The 17054-nt window shown below is 38.9% G+C and overlaps 1 protein-coding gene across 3 annotated transcripts in view; it reads right to left on the bottom strand.

Moving 5' to 3' along the window:
• LOC140464275 (probable helicase with zinc finger domain) overlaps nt 1-17054 on the bottom strand; it is a 444481-nt gene that overhangs the window by 378895 nt on the left and 48532 nt on the right. For all 3 annotated transcript variants that reach the window (XM_072559139.1, XM_072559141.1, XM_072559140.1), the window contains 5 exons: nt 10667-10865; nt 6649-6756; nt 3509-3806; nt 2982-3249; nt 504-843 (listed from right to left, as the gene is read on the bottom strand). In XM_072559139.1, coding sequence (XP_072415240.1) covers nt 504-843; nt 2982-3249; nt 3509-3806; nt 6649-6756; nt 10667-10865 — 1213 coding nt within the window. The remainder of the gene's footprint in view (nt 1-503; nt 844-2981; nt 3250-3508; nt 3807-6648; nt 6757-10666; nt 10866-17054) is intronic.

The raw sequence follows: 17054 nt of genomic DNA, 5'->3' as shown, positions 1-17054 counted from the left end.
CAGTGTCAAAGAGTGTAGTGCTGGAAAAGCTCAGCCGGTCAGACAGCATGCGCGGAGCAGAAGAGTCAATTATTGAGCAGAAAGTGGCAGTCCTCTGATAGTCTTAAGCCATGGAAGTGGTGAACAGACCACACATTCAGCGAAGAAGGTCTGATTAGGTAACTTAAAGATTACTAATTAATAGATAACCGTGTCAAATCAGGCTGATAACCACCCTTGCAGCGAGTTGCAACACATTATTTTTAAATAACATCAAATGTAAATAATTTATAATTAATTTCACAAATGAATGCTGAAGAAAATACTCTACTAATATCCTGCTTTTTATATTTGCTGTTCAATTCTGTTAAATGAGTCGAAAGGGAGGCAGGCATTACTTCAGAGATCTTAGGGTTTTCCAATCGACAAGCTGAATTTCTCAATTCAAACTTTGTGGGACTAGAAAATATTTGGTCAAAGATAATGTCTCTAAGACACAATCACACTAATTCATAGAAACTTGCCTCTATGTCTCTCTCTGGTCGAAGCTTCAGATCCTCACAGCACTCTTTGGAAAGCCTCAGCAACATACACTCCCTGGACCGATCTTCCACAAGGACTTCGTACACTTTTTCTTTATTTCCCTGATTTGATCCAAGACCCTTTTTTTTGCTGAGTGGAATCAGCAGAACACTCGTGACTTTTTCCATTACCAGTCTTCCCACAGCAGTGTCTTTGGTTATCACAGTATCATTCAACAAAACACAAGCAAATAGTTGACCATTCTGAACATGCCGAGCAGCACCATGATTGCCAGGAACCACATACGATGTCGTTATGTGCAAATTTGCTTTGACATTAAACCTAGTACAAAGAGGAGAAACTTTAAACCAATTAAGGAACAATTTTCTTTTTTAAATTCACCAACATAATATTTCCTGCATCCTGTTCCCTCCAAAGGGATATAGAGGATAATGGATGAATCTAATGTACTCGGTAGAATTTCAACAGTGAGATTTCAATAGTGTCACAGAAAACCTAAATGGCTCATCATTGTTTGAGATTTTAAGAAAGTCTTTATTTAAATTAATTTTCATTTCTTTGCCTTCTTTGCTTAAGATCCATCTGTTTCTGATGGCAATTTAGTGGTAATATTATTAGACTAGCAATTCAGAAGCAATTGGGGACACTACTTCAAATCCCACCACAGTAGTATTTAAATTCCACTTGCAAGCTTTGTCTCCATAATAGTGACTATGAAAGTATCACAGTCATAAAAACATATCCAGTGCACCAATTCATGTATAGATGAAATCTACCATCTTACCTGGTCTGGCCTACATGCAACTCCAGAACCATACCAATGCAGTTGACTCTTAACTGCCTCTGAAATGACCTAGGATGTCTATTAGTTCAACAATAATAAGGGATGGAAAATAAAAATGTTGGTCTCACCAATGATGTCCAAGTTTCATCAAAGTAAATAAGTATTCACAATACCTTTCTCAGGAAAAATATTTTAATGTATGCATGCAATGATATCCAACTATTCAATTATTGGGACCCACAAGCAAACCTGATCTCATCTTCACCTCATCAGCTAACTGCACAAAGACACTTTGCAGATTGAATCAAAGATTAACTATCAACAGCAAGTACAGATGCAGACAGTTAACACGTTGCCCATAACAAATTTTCAAACTGTTCAAAATGAATGCACTCTTGGCATAGTTTTCTGTAATTTTAAATGTAGCTGGACAGAAAAAAGATTTTAGATGCTAGCTGTCAGTATACTGTATATGTAGCTGAGCCAGTTTAAAAGGTCCTGAGTTTGCACACGTTAAAAAAAAATCAGCATGGTCTATAATCGAGTGACTACAATTACCATCAACATCTTGTGTCAAGGAGATTTACCAAAGGCAACAAAATTGTCCACCAACAACTTAATACCAGTGTTCAGCTCTTCCAATTTAAATAGCCTAACAACAGAGGCTCACAGTGGAGTGGTCAGCATGTAGTTGCAGGACTAGGTCAATGGAGAGAATGTGAGAAAATGCGACAAAAGAAAATAGGAAAGGAATATAAAATTTACTGATGAAATTTTGATGACTTTCTGGAGTAACCTGGAGTCCAACAATCCTAGGATAAGGGATCAGGTTGTATATGATTTGTCAACGTATATTTTCTACATTTCAGCAGAAGCCGCGGCATTGAGTCAAATAACACGGAAACAGACCCTTCGGTCCAACCAGTCCATGCCAATCATAATCCCAAACTAAACTAGAACCACCTGCCTGTGTTTGGCCCACATCCTTCCAAACATTCCTTGTTCATGTACTTATCCAAATGTCTTTTCAACATTTTAATTGTACATGCATCCACCAGTTCGTCTGAGTTCATTCCAGGCACGAACTGCTCTGTGTAAAAAAAATTGCCCTCATGTTTTTTTTTAATCTTTCTCCTCTCACCTTAAAAATATGTTTCCTAGTCTTGAAATTCCCCACCCTGGGGAAAATGCACCTGCCATTCACCTTATCTATACCCCTTATGGTTTTATAAGCCTCTCTAAGGTCACCCCTCAACCTCCTATATTCCAGTGAAAAAAGTATCTAACATCTTATAACTCAAACCCTCCATATCCGACAATATCCTGGTACACCTCTTCTGAACCCTCTCTAGCTTAATAATATCTTTCCTATAACAGGACGACCAGAACTGTACAGTATACTCCAAAGTCCTGTTCAACCTCAACATAATGTCTCATCTTCTTTACTCAAAAAGGTCTGAAAAGTAGAGGCAAGTGTGCTAATCACTTACTAAACCACCATATTATATGTGACGTAAACTTCAAAGAATTATGTACTTGAACCCCGAGGTATCTCTGTTCTATAACACTACCGAAGGCCCTACTTTTAATTGCATAACTCCTATCCTTGTTTGTTTTACCAAAATGCAATATATCTTCTGCTTTCCCAGAAACTACAAACATAAAAAGCCCTTACTTGCTTATCTCTTTATTTTGTGCATTTTCCTCAATGTAAAGAAGGTCATGAAAGCGAGAATGATAGTTGTGTCGGTTCAAAGCTTTGTCCAGAACTGACCGGGTGAACAACTGGTCAGCAGCAGCAGGAATTTGATAGGTCACTAGTAGTGTCAGATCAAGATCAGACTGCTCTTGAGGTCGAAAATCAACCACTTGCTTGCACGTTGAATCCCAACGTTGTGATGTTGTAAGGGATTGCTGCTGATGCAGTAGCAGTGCTTCTGTACCTGTCAAAGAAATCTATTTAAATCAATGGAATAGTTTTGCTTCTTACCACTCTATCAAGCTGAGAAGCTGACATTCAAAACCTTCACAATATATATTACGATAAAACCATCTTCAATTGTTTCTCACAATTAAAAAAAAACAAGCTCTGCTTTACTGATTAATAATTTTCCTTGTTTCATCATGATTATATTTTCTGCAATTGCAGAAATATCTTTCACCTTATTTGGACAAATGCAAAATATAAAAACAACTAAATACCTTGATCTGACAGTGTAGACACTGTAACTGTCTGCATCAAAACTGGCTCAGATCCGAAGTCAAAAAATATGGTTTGCTGAAAATTTCCAAAGACTTCTACAGAAAATTTGACTACAATTTCGTAAACACGTTCCTCCATCCTATTCTGACCACTCGAGTGTTGACTCCACTCTTGACATTTGGTCGATATGGAATATGGATGGAGACTATCTGAGTCACCAGCAGCAATGGAAGCAATGTGGAAACATGGTGTGTAGGCATTAATCAGAAATGCAACATGATCGAGTAACCGTGGAGGCTGTTGGAAAACAAAAAAGGACTTGGTTACAACAACTTCACACAGAACAGAAAATTGTTTATATCCTCTTTGGAAACCTTCAACATCAAAGCTACTTTTGAAAAAAGAAACAATTTTTTTGACTGCTTCTAGTTTTTAAGCAATTAATAAAGACAGCATAACAAAATTATGAATTTGACAACATTCATTTGTAACACATTTAAAAATTTCATGCTTACACATGTTAGATCCAAAAAATTTACTTCTCCTTGCCAATTATTTCTACCAAACATTCTTAGCTCCATATTTAGATTAAATATAGCTTTTGTAAATTGTAGTTATACATTCCAATGGTAGCAATGTTGGACCTTATTTATTATGTCCCAACTGTTGCAAAGATACTTTATATTTAATATTTTTGTAGAACTTAAGACATAAAGGATTGTCGATAAAAAGAACCTTTATCCAGTTTTGTGGTCATACTTGGAAAGGTTTCTTTAAAAGAGATCATTAGAAGTTCAGTTATGGACAGTGAATGTTTTGCTGGTGATAGCTGCTGCTTTGCTGTAGAGCCTGTTGTAGTTGTTTTGAACGGTGACTGGATTGTAGAGGTTCCTTTTTTATCTGAATCAACTGAAGGAAAGCCTGCTAAAAAACAGCTGATGTAGAAGAAAGCTTGTGATGTCAACTGCCAACCAGGGTGTGGGCATTACCTCCAGCAGCGTATTTACACCCATTGTGATAATACTTTTGTTAGCTCCCAAGACATAAGAACTAAGTATGGGTAACGTGGTATTGAAAATTTGCACCAAATATTTATTACAGCTTCTAATAGAAACAAAGTTTCTAATAGGAATATCATAGCATCTGGGGTAATATTTAGCTATTCGATTACAAAGAGTTGCATGCTTTCACCAACCTGTTTTACTTCAAATAACCCCATTTGCACAAAACAACCCCACCACCCCGTGGCCTCCTCCATTTACCATTCAACACCTGGAAGAAGAATGCCTCATTTTGCACTTTGGGACCAACCACATGGGATCAATGTGCATTTCACCAGTTTCCTCATTTCCCCTCTCTCCACCTTTTCCCAGACCTAACCTTCCAACTTGACAGTGCCCTCTTGACTTGTCCCACCTGTCCATCTTCCTTCCCACCTATCCACTTCACCCTCCTCTCTGATCTATCATCTTCACCCCCAAATTCATCAACCTATTGCATTCGCAGCTACGTTCCCCCAGCCTCACCCCTGCCCCTCCCATTTATCTCTTAGACGCCTTAGGCCACCTCCTCATTCCTGATGAAAAGCTTATGCTTGAAACATCAACTCTCCTGCTCCTCGAATGCTGCCTGACCAGTTCTGCTTTTCTAGCACCACACTCTTCGACTCTCATCTCCAGCATCTGCAGTCTTCACTTTCACGTATTTAAGATAGACTCTGACAACTTTATACCATCAGGTTAGATGCTAAAATACAGTGATAAACACACATGTCTCAAAGGTACACAGCATTCTAACTGTGAGATATAACACAATAACATCAGCAAGCTAAGTTGGAGGAAAGCTTGCTCTGAAGATGCTGCCCACCTGATTTCTCCTATTTCTGAAAAGGAAATTCTCATCAACAGTTCACCGTGAAATGTATTTTTTTTGAGACAGCATTTGAATTAACATCTCAAAATTTTGTTTCCTGATCAGGCTGTATCTACAGACTTCAGGGAAAACTGTGAAGTATCCACACATGCCAGAACACCACAGCAACAGACTCCAGAGCATCTTATGCTTAATCCTTTTGTTTTCAAGAATAACCCATTGACCAAAATGTTTTTTTCTTAAAGCCAACCTGCAGAAAATTCTGGGACCTTTTTTCTCTTTTGCTGAAGAGTGCCTGTGTGTTTACATGCACGTTTTAGGAATACTTAGAGGGATAAGCATTTATACGCATATTACACACTGTTAATCAATGACTACATCTTTATTGAATCGGTTTGGTTTTGATCAGAAACATGGAATTATATTTATTTAAAAACTTGGTCGATAGATCTTCTTGTCTAAAACTTAATATAGATAGCATTCTTAATTGGTCTTCTTTGTAACTGGAAAAAGAGTTTGTGGAAAAATGAAAAGAAGTGACCCATGGAGTAGTGGAAACGGAACAATGATGCATTCCTCCAGCCTTGGACTGAACACAACTCCTAAGTCTTTATGGCAGAAATCTCTGACACCAAAACCAATTTTATTTTTCCACTTAACATTTTGTGTTCAATTACAAATCATACAAAATCTAAGTACACTATATGATATAAAGAGGGGAAAAAAGAAATTCAAAATGGGATCCATTTTCTATCCTTTTTGTATTTCAACCAGTAACCAATCTAGACAGGACATTCAAGTTGCTCAATTATAAAAAGAAAACTGTTCTTGCTTCATGTTCACCGGTGTACTTTTCAGCAGGGCTCTGCTGTCTGTGGAATTGCAGTGCAGAAAGGAGTCAATTCTTGCAAGAAAAAAAATCACAGAATTTTGCACAGTGATAGTTCATGACAAGTAGTGCTTAAATTCTTGATGTCAAATTATTGCAATCATAATCCTTGTTAGTAGGAAAACTGATATCCTGTTCATGTGAACAGCTCAATTTTCATAAGTTCTGAAGACCGACTAAAAGCGAAACATTTTTTGCTTTCAAGCTCAGCGATACAAAGGCCACTGTAGCCCTCAATTGCTAGGTATAACCAAGATCCTTAATTTATCAAATCAGCTTTTATTCCTACACCTGGATTTTAGCTATTTGTAACAATATTCAATTCATACTTAACACACTTGCATACAGTTTCCTGTAAAGCCCCCTTATTGAACTTACATCACAAGTAAAAGCAAATGTCCACGAAAAGTCATACTTTCTGCTGTCAGAGACCTGATTCAATTCCTGAGCACATTCCACTCTCACACCTTCAACAGACCCACTCACCTGTTGAAGAAAGTCACAAATATTTAGGCACACAACACAATAAATATTCAGTTACCACTACAAATAAAGGTGTATTTAACCTCAAATTGATTTTGGAATGCAAAATAGCCAGAACTTAAAAATCCCATGATCATCAGATTTCAATCTAACACGCATTGCATGTGCTTGCTGAGTCACAGAAATCTTTTTTTAAACACACAAAAATCACAGGTTTTTAAAACTACAAGACAAAACGTCTGAACACAAACCTTCCAGCTCAGCGAGCAAACTTACATTCACAAAAATAGTTCATTGCAATAATAGCTATGCTTTCTTTCAGTTACCTGAAAAGATCTTTCAGGAATTGATGTACCAAGGTTAGGGTCATACTTGCAAAGTATTTCTATACACATTGGGCAGAACCTTCCCAGGTTCTGAATGATATGAGAAATGGTGCGAAATTTTGGCAAATCTCATTAAAAATATCAAAAATTATGAGCAAGACTTTTCTCAATGTCAAGATTGATAAATTGCATTTTTCAACCAAACCCTGGATTGAGAAGATATTCTCATTAGTGAGCAGCAAGAAACTTGTTTACAGGGTTAATTGCTCAATGTCACTTCATTGCTATCTAATCTCACCTCATTAATATGCAAAATTCCATTCTCCCTCCTAGCAAATAAAAACTAGATGCCAAGAATTCCAAACATTTAAGTCTGAGCGTGTACCTGGCAGATCCAGCTTGCCACTAACTCCCCCAGACTTCCATCTTGGACACCCAGCAACAATGTCTTGGGGATAGCTGCCCATGGCCATGGACGGCATGTACCTCTTCACACCCTTATAGCAGAGCTCTAATCCATGTACAGTACATTTCTGCTCCACTTTGGTACACACTGTGTGAAAAGCTGCAGCAAGGAACTCTACAAGCAGGGACAGGCATCCAGCTCATGGACTGGAGAAGGCAGCATGCTGAAGAAAGGTTATAGTCAAAACATTGACTTTTGTTTAGAATCACTAGTGTGGAATCAACAAGACCACACAGACCCTCCAAAGAGTAACCAACCCAGACCCATTTCCCTACCCTATTACTCTACATTTACCCCTAACTAAGGTACCGAACATACACATTCCTGAACACTATGGGCAGTTTAGTATGACCAATTCACCTAACCTGCACATCTTTGGATTATGGGAACCAGAGCACCTGGAGGAAACCCACACAGACACAAAGATAATGTGCAAATTCCACACAGACAATCGCCCGAGGCTGGAATCGAACCTGGGTCCCTGGTGCTGTGAGGCAGCAGGGCTATCCAGTGAGCCACCATGCCACCTCCACTTCTCCACCTCCTGATGCTGCCTAGTTTGCTGTGCTCTTTCAGCACCACACTCTTGACTGTGTGCTTCCAGCCTCCTGTTTGTCTACAAGGGGGCATCTCAGGTTGCTCACTTATTCTGAGCAGAAACTCACTTTGCACCTACTAGAAGCTCACAGCATCCCTCTTTTGTCTTGTATTTCAACGTTTTGACTCCTTAGATGCAGGTTAAAGGCTCTCAGGACTTCTGTCTTGCCAAATAGTTTGGTGCAGACAGAAAGTCAGGCAGTTTGACATACTTGTCAGTCTTCATCAGCCAAAGGGCTGGACATGTTGCTGTCCAGCACAGTGCACAATGGCCTTTAAAGATGGTACCTGCACCAGCGATCCTTGATTGTCCCTGAAGTGGCAAACACTTCCAGCAACAACAAATGGAAGAATCAGATTAGCATTAGACAAGAAGGGCAGATAGATAGTTAACAAGAGAGTTTGGGAATGATCACACAAGAAAACTTGCAACACTTAATGGAAAGTGACCCCTCCACCCGCCACCCCCTCCCCCCCCACTCCCCCCAGCCTGCATCAATCTCAACAAAAATGAAGCTGTGTCAAAATAGGGAAAATAAATACCAATCTACTGGATGGCAACTGCACTACATATATAGGAGTGTACACAATTTGTAAAGGGAATAATTAACATTGGTATTATATCACTTATATCTACTTCGGGGGGAGGGGGGTGGGAGGGAAGAAAGAGTAAACAATAGGTGGAGATAGATCCCAAAGAGAGAGAGAGAAAAAACAATCTGACAGATAAAGGAGTGGTTAAAGGTCTGTCTGGGAATGAATTGCTGGTAATGGGGATTATTAGGGGCTGACAATGGGTTATATGTGGCAGCAGCCCATGTGTTGCCAATACCTGGTGTGATGGGTGAAATAAAGCATGGGCAAAGGTGCTTAAACCCTAAAGTGTTTGAAGAAGGATCACTTGTCCTGAAATGTTAACTCTGATTTTCCTGCCAGACCTGCTGACCTTATCCAGCAATTGAACATTGTATTGAGCCCAAAAGGCTGAAGAGTTCCCAAGCAGAAAATGAGATGATGTTCTTCCAGCTTGCGCGAAGCTTTGCTGGAGCACTGCAGCAAGCCTGAGGCAGAGATTTTGACCAGAGAATACAATTTGTTGAAGTGGTAAGCAACCAAAAGCTCAGAATCTTTTATGCGGACAGAACATAGGTGTTCTGCAAAGCGGTCACCTCGTCTCCACTTCATTTCCCCAAAGTAAATGAGATCACATTGTGAGCAGTAAATACAGTAGACTAAGACAGTAGGTTTCTTTCAATAATTGACAATAGTTTCTTGGTCATCATTAGACTTTTAATTCCAGATTTTTACTAAACTCAAATGTAACCATCTGCCATGGTGGGACTTGAATCCAGGTCACTTAGTTTACAATGTCCAATCCTGCTAACTTATACTAAGAAGTCTAATTCTAGTTGTGAACGTAGAAATATGACGGGTAAGGTGACCGCCTATCAACCCCAGCCCACCCAGCTGCAATCATATATGAGCTATTGTGATTGGAATCCTTATTCACCAAAAGGAAGAAAAGGTACTACATTGGATTAAGTCCAGAAACTGCTAACCAAATAGTTACATAGCAACCAAACCTAAATCTGATTAGGAAAATGATGCAATAAACAAAATTTAGGTATGAGTACTACCGGAGTTAATTGAGACAAGAGAACTATTTTGGTTGGCCTTATGTCTGACAAGCAAGGAAACCTTTTGCATAAACTTCAAGTCCAAGAATTGTACACGGCCATTAAAATAAAATTTGTATTCAGAGACTCCTTGAGTTAGATAGATTAAAAGTCAACAGCTGACAAGCTCAGGTAAGCAACATACCACCCATTAGGGCAGAGGTATGAGGGGCACCCCAGTCATAGTTACTAACCTCTTCCCCAACCAGTGCTGAGAGAAACTGTGCAATCTGCCTTACCCACTTTGAGATGAGAAAATAACATCCTTTGTGAAAGACTGTTTCAATTTTTTAAATCAACTTAGAGCCATTTCAATCATTTGAACCTACATATCTGAATCTTCTTTCTCTGAAGTGGCATGTCACATTTCTACATTAAATGGACTATGTACAGGGATTTGAAAGATAGTATGCTATTCTATTACAACAACATTTTATCTATAAAATCAACATTTTTCTGATATCAGAGCTGGCTTCATAGATTTTAAAACCCAAACAATTTATAACATTCATCCAAGATCACTTCCAAGAAGGAATAGTATTGTCATATTTGCAGTGGACTACATAAGACTGAAGCATGCAGAACTGCATTTGGAAAAGTCAGGATGTTACAAGAATATAAGACAGAGAATGTGATCGATGCAAAATATAGAGTGTATGAACAATAAAATTAAGAGGATTATCTACTGAACACCTATTGAAGCAGGGACAGACAGCTTTAGTTGTAGAGAGATTCATTTGTTAAAACTGCATGCAACACACCTCGCACAACATGTAAGGAGGTGTGCAACCTAAAATGATGCAAGATTGCACCAGAAGTGCTACGCAAACAAAAGCATTTTATCTTACCACTCTTTCTGGGCTTGGACTGTTAATCCATTTCTCAATCAATCTTTCACTATAATTGCCACCGTGTTGATGTTGCTCCCTTTGTTGCTGATAATGAAGTTGCCTGTAAGCGTGTCGCTCTCTCCATTCTAGCAACTCAGAGTCAGAATGAGCAAAAACACAGAAATCTTCAAAATGGCATGCTCCACATTCCAAATATCTGGGCCAGAGTAAAATGTTGAGTTCAGACATAAACATCAAGTCCAATCCATAAGCATTGTAATACTTGATACTATTATGATATTCTCTAAGCAACGTCAGCAGCATTGTTCTCCATATTTTCTGAAGTGGCATGTCACATTTCTACATTAAAAGCACTATATACAAGGATTTGATATAGCACGCTATTCTATTGCAACAACATTTTATCTATAAAATCAACATTTTTCTGACATCAGAGCTGGCTTCATAGATTTTAAAACCCAAACAATTTATAACATTCATCCAGGATCACTTCCAAGACTACCACCTGATGAAGGAACGATGCTCCGAAAGCTAGTGTGCTTCCAATTAAACCTGTTGGACTATAACCTGGTGTTGTGTGATTTTTAACTTTGTACACCCCAGTCCAACACCGGCATCTCCAAATCAAGAAGGAATAATATTGTCATATCCGTAGTGGACAACATAAGACTGAAGCATGAAGAACTGCAGACAGAAAAGTCAGGACGCTACAAGAATATCTAAGACAGAGAATAAGATGTATGCAAATTAAGAGGGTTAGGTCATTCAACCCTCAAGCCTGCTCTGCTATTCATAAGATTATGGTTGATTTAACTGTAACTTCAAATCTGCATTCCTGCCAACTCTTGATCACCTTTCATCCCCTTGCTTAAAAACAAATCTATCCATTCTCTGTCTTTAAAATATTCAAGGAGTCCATTTCTCTCCTTTTCAGGAAGGCAGCTCCGAAGACTCTCAATCCTCAGAGAAAAGATTTTGCATCATCACTGTTTTAAATGGGCAACACCTAACTTTTAACCAGATTCTCCCATCAGAGGAAGTGTCATTTCCAGATCTGCCCAGTCAAGACCCTTCAGCATCTGGCATGTTTCAATAAAATCACCACTTCCTCCTGTAAACTCCAGTGGTACAAGACTAGCCTGTCAAAGCTTTCCTCATAAGGCAACCCCCATTCCAAGTATAAGCCTGGTAAACCTTCCTTTAACAGCCAGTAATGCATATACAACTTTCCTTAAATCAGCTGATCAATACCCTGCAATATGTGAGGTGCAGTTTCACCAGTGCCCTGTATTATTGATGAATAATATCCCTACATCTGCATCCAATTCTATATAAAATAATTAAAACATTTGATTAACTTACTAATTACTTGCTGCACCTGCACACCAACCATTTGCAATTCAGCACAAGGACATCCAGATCCTCCTGCACCTCAAAGCTCTGTAATCTCTCATCTAAACAACATGCATATTTATTATTCTTCCCATCAAAATGGACAATTTCATATTTTCCCACATTATACTCATTTGCCATATTTCGTAGGCATTCAGGTACATTGTTCTTTGAAAGTTGCATCACAGGTAGACAAGGTGTTTAAGAAGGCATTTAGCACGCTTGCCTTCATTGTTCAAACCTTTGAGTATAGGAGTTGGGACGTCGTGTTGAGGTTGTCAGGATGTTGATGAGGTCATTTTTGGAGTACAACTCTGGTCGCCCTGCTTTAGGAAGGATATTATTAAATTTGAGAGGGTTCAGAAAAGATTTACCAGGATGTTGTCAGGACCGGAAGGTTTCAGTTACAAGCAAAGGTTAGATAAGTTGGGACCTTTTTCACTGGAGCATAGGAGATTGAGAGGTAACTTTGTAGAGGTTTATACAATCTTGAGAAGCATACATATAGTGAATAGCAAAGGTCTTTTGCCTAGGGAGGGGGGAGTTCAAAACTAGGGGGCATATTTTTAAGGTGAGACTAGAAAGACTTTAAGTGGACCTGCGAGGTAGCTTTTTCATATAGAGGGTGGTTCGTATGTGGAATGAATTCCCAGACAAAGTGGTAGATGCAGGTACAGTTATAATATTTAAAAGACATTTGGATAGGTACATTAAAAGGAAAGGTTTCGAGGGATATGGACCAAAGGCAAGCAAGTGGAACTATTTTGGTAAGGGATGTACGACTTGGACTGAAGGGTTTATTTCTATACTGTATGACTCTATGGCTCTATTTCTCTCTCCCTCAAGTTGAATGGAAAGTTCAAATATTTACGGTGGCTGCTACCTGGGTGCACATTCACTATGAGATCATTAATTAATCTGATCTCATTATACAATATGAGATCTAGATAGCCTGCTCTCTGCTTGGCTCCAGTCCATGCTGTTATAAGAAACTGCCCAAAAAACATTCCATAAATTTGTCAATTAGACTACCTTTGACCCATCTGACTTTTCCAGCCAATACTAAGATTAAAATTTCCCATGATTATCGCCAATCCTTTTTGACAAGCTCTCATTATTTCGTCTTTTCTGCTCCATCCAAATGTGTAGTTACTCTTACACTTTTAAACTACTCCCACAAATGATTTCTTTCTTGATCATCTTGCATTTTCAAACAAATTATTTCTACAACTTGATTTCTGGGATAGACTTCATTCCTTGACATTGTGCTAACTAGCAGTGCCACTCCTTCACATTTTCCAAGCTTTCTGTCATTCCTATACCCTTCAAGATTCAGGTAGCCAATCCATTTCATCCCACAATTATGTCTTTGTATCGGACACCAGATCATACTTATTCATTTCTCTTTGCACTTTCAGTTCTTTTGGTTTGATTTGAATACTACATGCACTCAGTCACAGAACCTTCAGCTCTGATCTTTTTACTTGCTTTGTAGATTCTAGTCTTATCTGTTAGTTAACTCTTGGATTCACATTGTCATTCCTTCTTGTCATGATTTGTTTATGATTTCCCTATATAACATTTTCCTCTTTGGCCTTGACCCTACTGTTTGATTTACAGTATCTTTCCAAATTTGATCCTTTGTCCTTTTTACCCATTCTCCATTAGTTTGGTGAAACTGTTCTATAAGGTCAAACAAAGAAACAATGGGCTAAATTGGTCCATTTCATGGAATTAAGGTAAAATAAAATTAACAGCACACACAATGTAAAAAGGACAGTAACTCACAATAATATATCCTTCAAACGTAATAAAATGTCCCAAGGCATTTCATAGTGTCGAGACCATGCACCAAAGTCACATCCAGAGATATAAGGGTAAATGTCCAGGGCCAAAGTCAAAGAGCTAGGCTTTAAGAAGTGTCTTAAAAATGAAAAAAAATGTAGCATGATGGAGAGTTTAAGGTGGAAATTCCAAAGTTTAGGGCCTTGATAACTGAAGACAGATCTACAAATGGTGCAGCACTTGAAAATCATCATGCTCAAGGAGATCAGAATTAGAGGAGGGATGAAATTTTAGAGCTGAATGAGGTTAAAGACATAGGGAAGAAGAAGAAGATGGAACAGAAGGAATTGAAATAACAATGAACATTTTAAAGGCAATGTATTGCTTAATTTGGTGCCACTGCAGATAAACAAGCAAAGAATTGATTCAACCTGATTTAATATACCAGCCTTGTTCTGGTCAGGAATGTGTTGGAATGATCATCTTCACAGGCAATAAAACATGGACGAAGTTTTTGCATTAGGTGGAGGCTAAGTTGGGTAATGCATTGGAAGTGGAAATTGGCCATTTTAGTGATAGCATGGATAAGTGGCCAGAAGCTCATATCAGCATCCTGTAAGAACAGAGAGATCCGAAAATATCTCTGAAGGTGGCAGGGCAGGTTGAGAAATGGTTAGAAAAACCTTATGGGATCCTGGGTTTTATAAATAAGAGATACTGAATACGTAAGCACGGAAGATGTAATGAACTTTTATATGGCCTCAGTTGGAAAAGCATTTTCAATTCTGGGCACCCCACTTCAAGTAAGAGGTAAAGATTTTAGACATGGTGCAAAACAAATTTACAAGGAGTTATGGGGATAGACTGAAGAATCTGGGATTGATTTCCTCAGAAGAGAAAAGGCTGAAAGGAGATTTGAAACAGGTATTCAAAATACAGTTAGTAAGTTTGCAGATTAAACCAAAATTGGAAGTGTAGTGGACAGCGAAGAGGGTTACCTCAGATTACAACAGAATCTGGACCAGATGGGCCAATGGGCTGAGAAGTGGCAGATGGAGTTTAATTCAGATAAATGCGAGGTGCTGCATTTTGGGAAAGCAAATCTTAGCAGGACTTATACACTTAATGGTAAGGTCCTAGGGAGTGTTGCTGAACAAAGAGACCTTGGAGTGCAGGCTCATAGCTCCTTGAAAGTGGAGTCGCAGGTAGATAGGATAGTGAAGAAGGCGTTTGGTATGCTTTCCTTTATTGGTCAGAGTATTCAATACAGGAGTTGGGAGGTCATGTTGCGGCTGGACAGGACATTGATTAGGCCACTGTTGGAATATTGCATGCAATTCTGGTCTCCTTCCTATTGGAAAGATGTTGTGGAACTTGAAAGGTTCAGAAAAGGTTTACAAGGATGTTGCCAGGGTTGGAGAATCTGAGCTACAGGGAGAGGCTGAACAGGCTGGGGCTGTTTTCCCTGGAGCATCGGAGGCTGAGGGGTGACCTTATAGAGGTTTACAAAATTATGAGGGGCATGGGGTTTTTTCCCTGGGGTCGGGGAATCCAGAACTAGAGGGCATAGGTTTAGGGTGAGAGGGGAAAGATATAAAAGAGACCTAAGGGGCAACTTTTTCACGCAGAGGGTGGTACGTGTATGGAATGGGCTGCCAGAGGATGTGGTGGAGGCTGGTACAATTGCAGCATTTAAAAGGCATTTGGATGAGTATATGAATAGGAAGGGTTTGGAGGGATATGGGCCGGGTGCTGGCAGATGGGACGAGATTGGGTTGGGATATCTGGTCGGCATGGACGGGTTGGACCGAAGAGTCTGTTCCCATGCTTTTCATCTCTCTGACTCTATGACTAAACAGAGTAGACACGACCATTGATACAAATTTGAGAATGATAGTAACATAGAAAATGTCTTTTTTTAAAATCACAACACATGGTGAAGATCTGGAATGTATTAATTGAGAATCTATAATTGGAGTTTTGAAAATAGAAATGGTTAGCACCTGAAACAAAAAGTTGTGCGAGATTACAAGGAAAGGTCAAGAGAGTGAGCCAGGCTGACTTATTCTTTCAAATAAGCTATGCAAACACAAGGGCTCCCTCTGCACTGCAACCATTCTGTGCCAATCAAGCCACCTGATTGGATGCAGTGAAACAGTCAAGAGGAACTGTGGTGAGTCGCTAACACTTTTAGATGAGTTAGAAGCTGTGGAGCAGCAGGGAGTAAGTGGACAAGAAACAGAGGGTGCAAGGATAATTCCTTGGGAAACACCAGAGACAGCTGTTTGGCAGTGGAAAATTCTGTGGATGTGATTAATTAAGTAAGATTGGGACAAGGCAAGAGCATTTGGATCCAGCTGCTTGACAGAGAAGAGGGGTTGAAAGTGGATGGTATTGTCAATGATACCAAATTCTGTAAGTAATTTGAGGAGGACAGGACAAATGAGTTTACTTTGATCACAGACACACAGGATGTAATTTATGTTGTTGAAAAAAAATGTTTTGATCCTGTTGAAAAAGTGAATAACTAATTGAAGAGATTCAAGCATGAAGTTTAGGAGAGGCAGGCACATATTCAGAAGGCAACTTTGGAGAGAAAAGGGAGGTTGAAAATAAGGTGATACTTCGCAAGCTTTGCAGAAGTCAAGTTTTTTTAAAGAAAGGAGAGCAATATGATGGCAGATTTAAAGGGGTAGTGAAAGTAGCTGATGAATTATATATTCTATGAAATATAGAATAATCTCAGTCGATAACCTTAGCCCTGAATTCTATTTCCAATCACAATATTTCACTCTTTGAAAGAAAAAGAGAGGAGCCAAGAAATCAATGCAATAACAAGTCTTGTAAGCTTCACTGAGGCTAATTAAGTTCAAAGTTCTACCTTGCAGTTCTGCTCAGAAATACACTTCTCAACATCTTAAAAATCTGAATCCGACTTCCTTCACCTTAACAAAATCTATTTTCAATGAAAATAAGTTTTGACACCAGACACAAAACTTCCATCCGTTCAGTAAATTTCCTCTAAAGTACAACTCAGGTAATTACATCTCCAAGAAAGACATCTGGATCAAGAAATCAATTCCCTAGCAAACCACAGACCCATGATGATGGCTAATCGCCATGCTTTCACTTTACATTACCATTCCTTTTAACTTCTCCTTTCCACCCATGACAGATTTCCATTATTTTTCTTCCCTCGCCTCTTCCA

The sequence above is a fragment of the Chiloscyllium punctatum genome, chromosome 40 (assembly GCF_047496795.1).
Source record: "Chiloscyllium punctatum isolate Juve2018m chromosome 40, sChiPun1.3, whole genome shotgun sequence".
Taxonomy (NCBI): Eukaryota; Metazoa; Chordata; class Chondrichthyes; order Orectolobiformes; family Hemiscylliidae; genus Chiloscyllium; species Chiloscyllium punctatum.
This window is presented reverse-complemented; position numbering and strand designations above follow the sequence as displayed.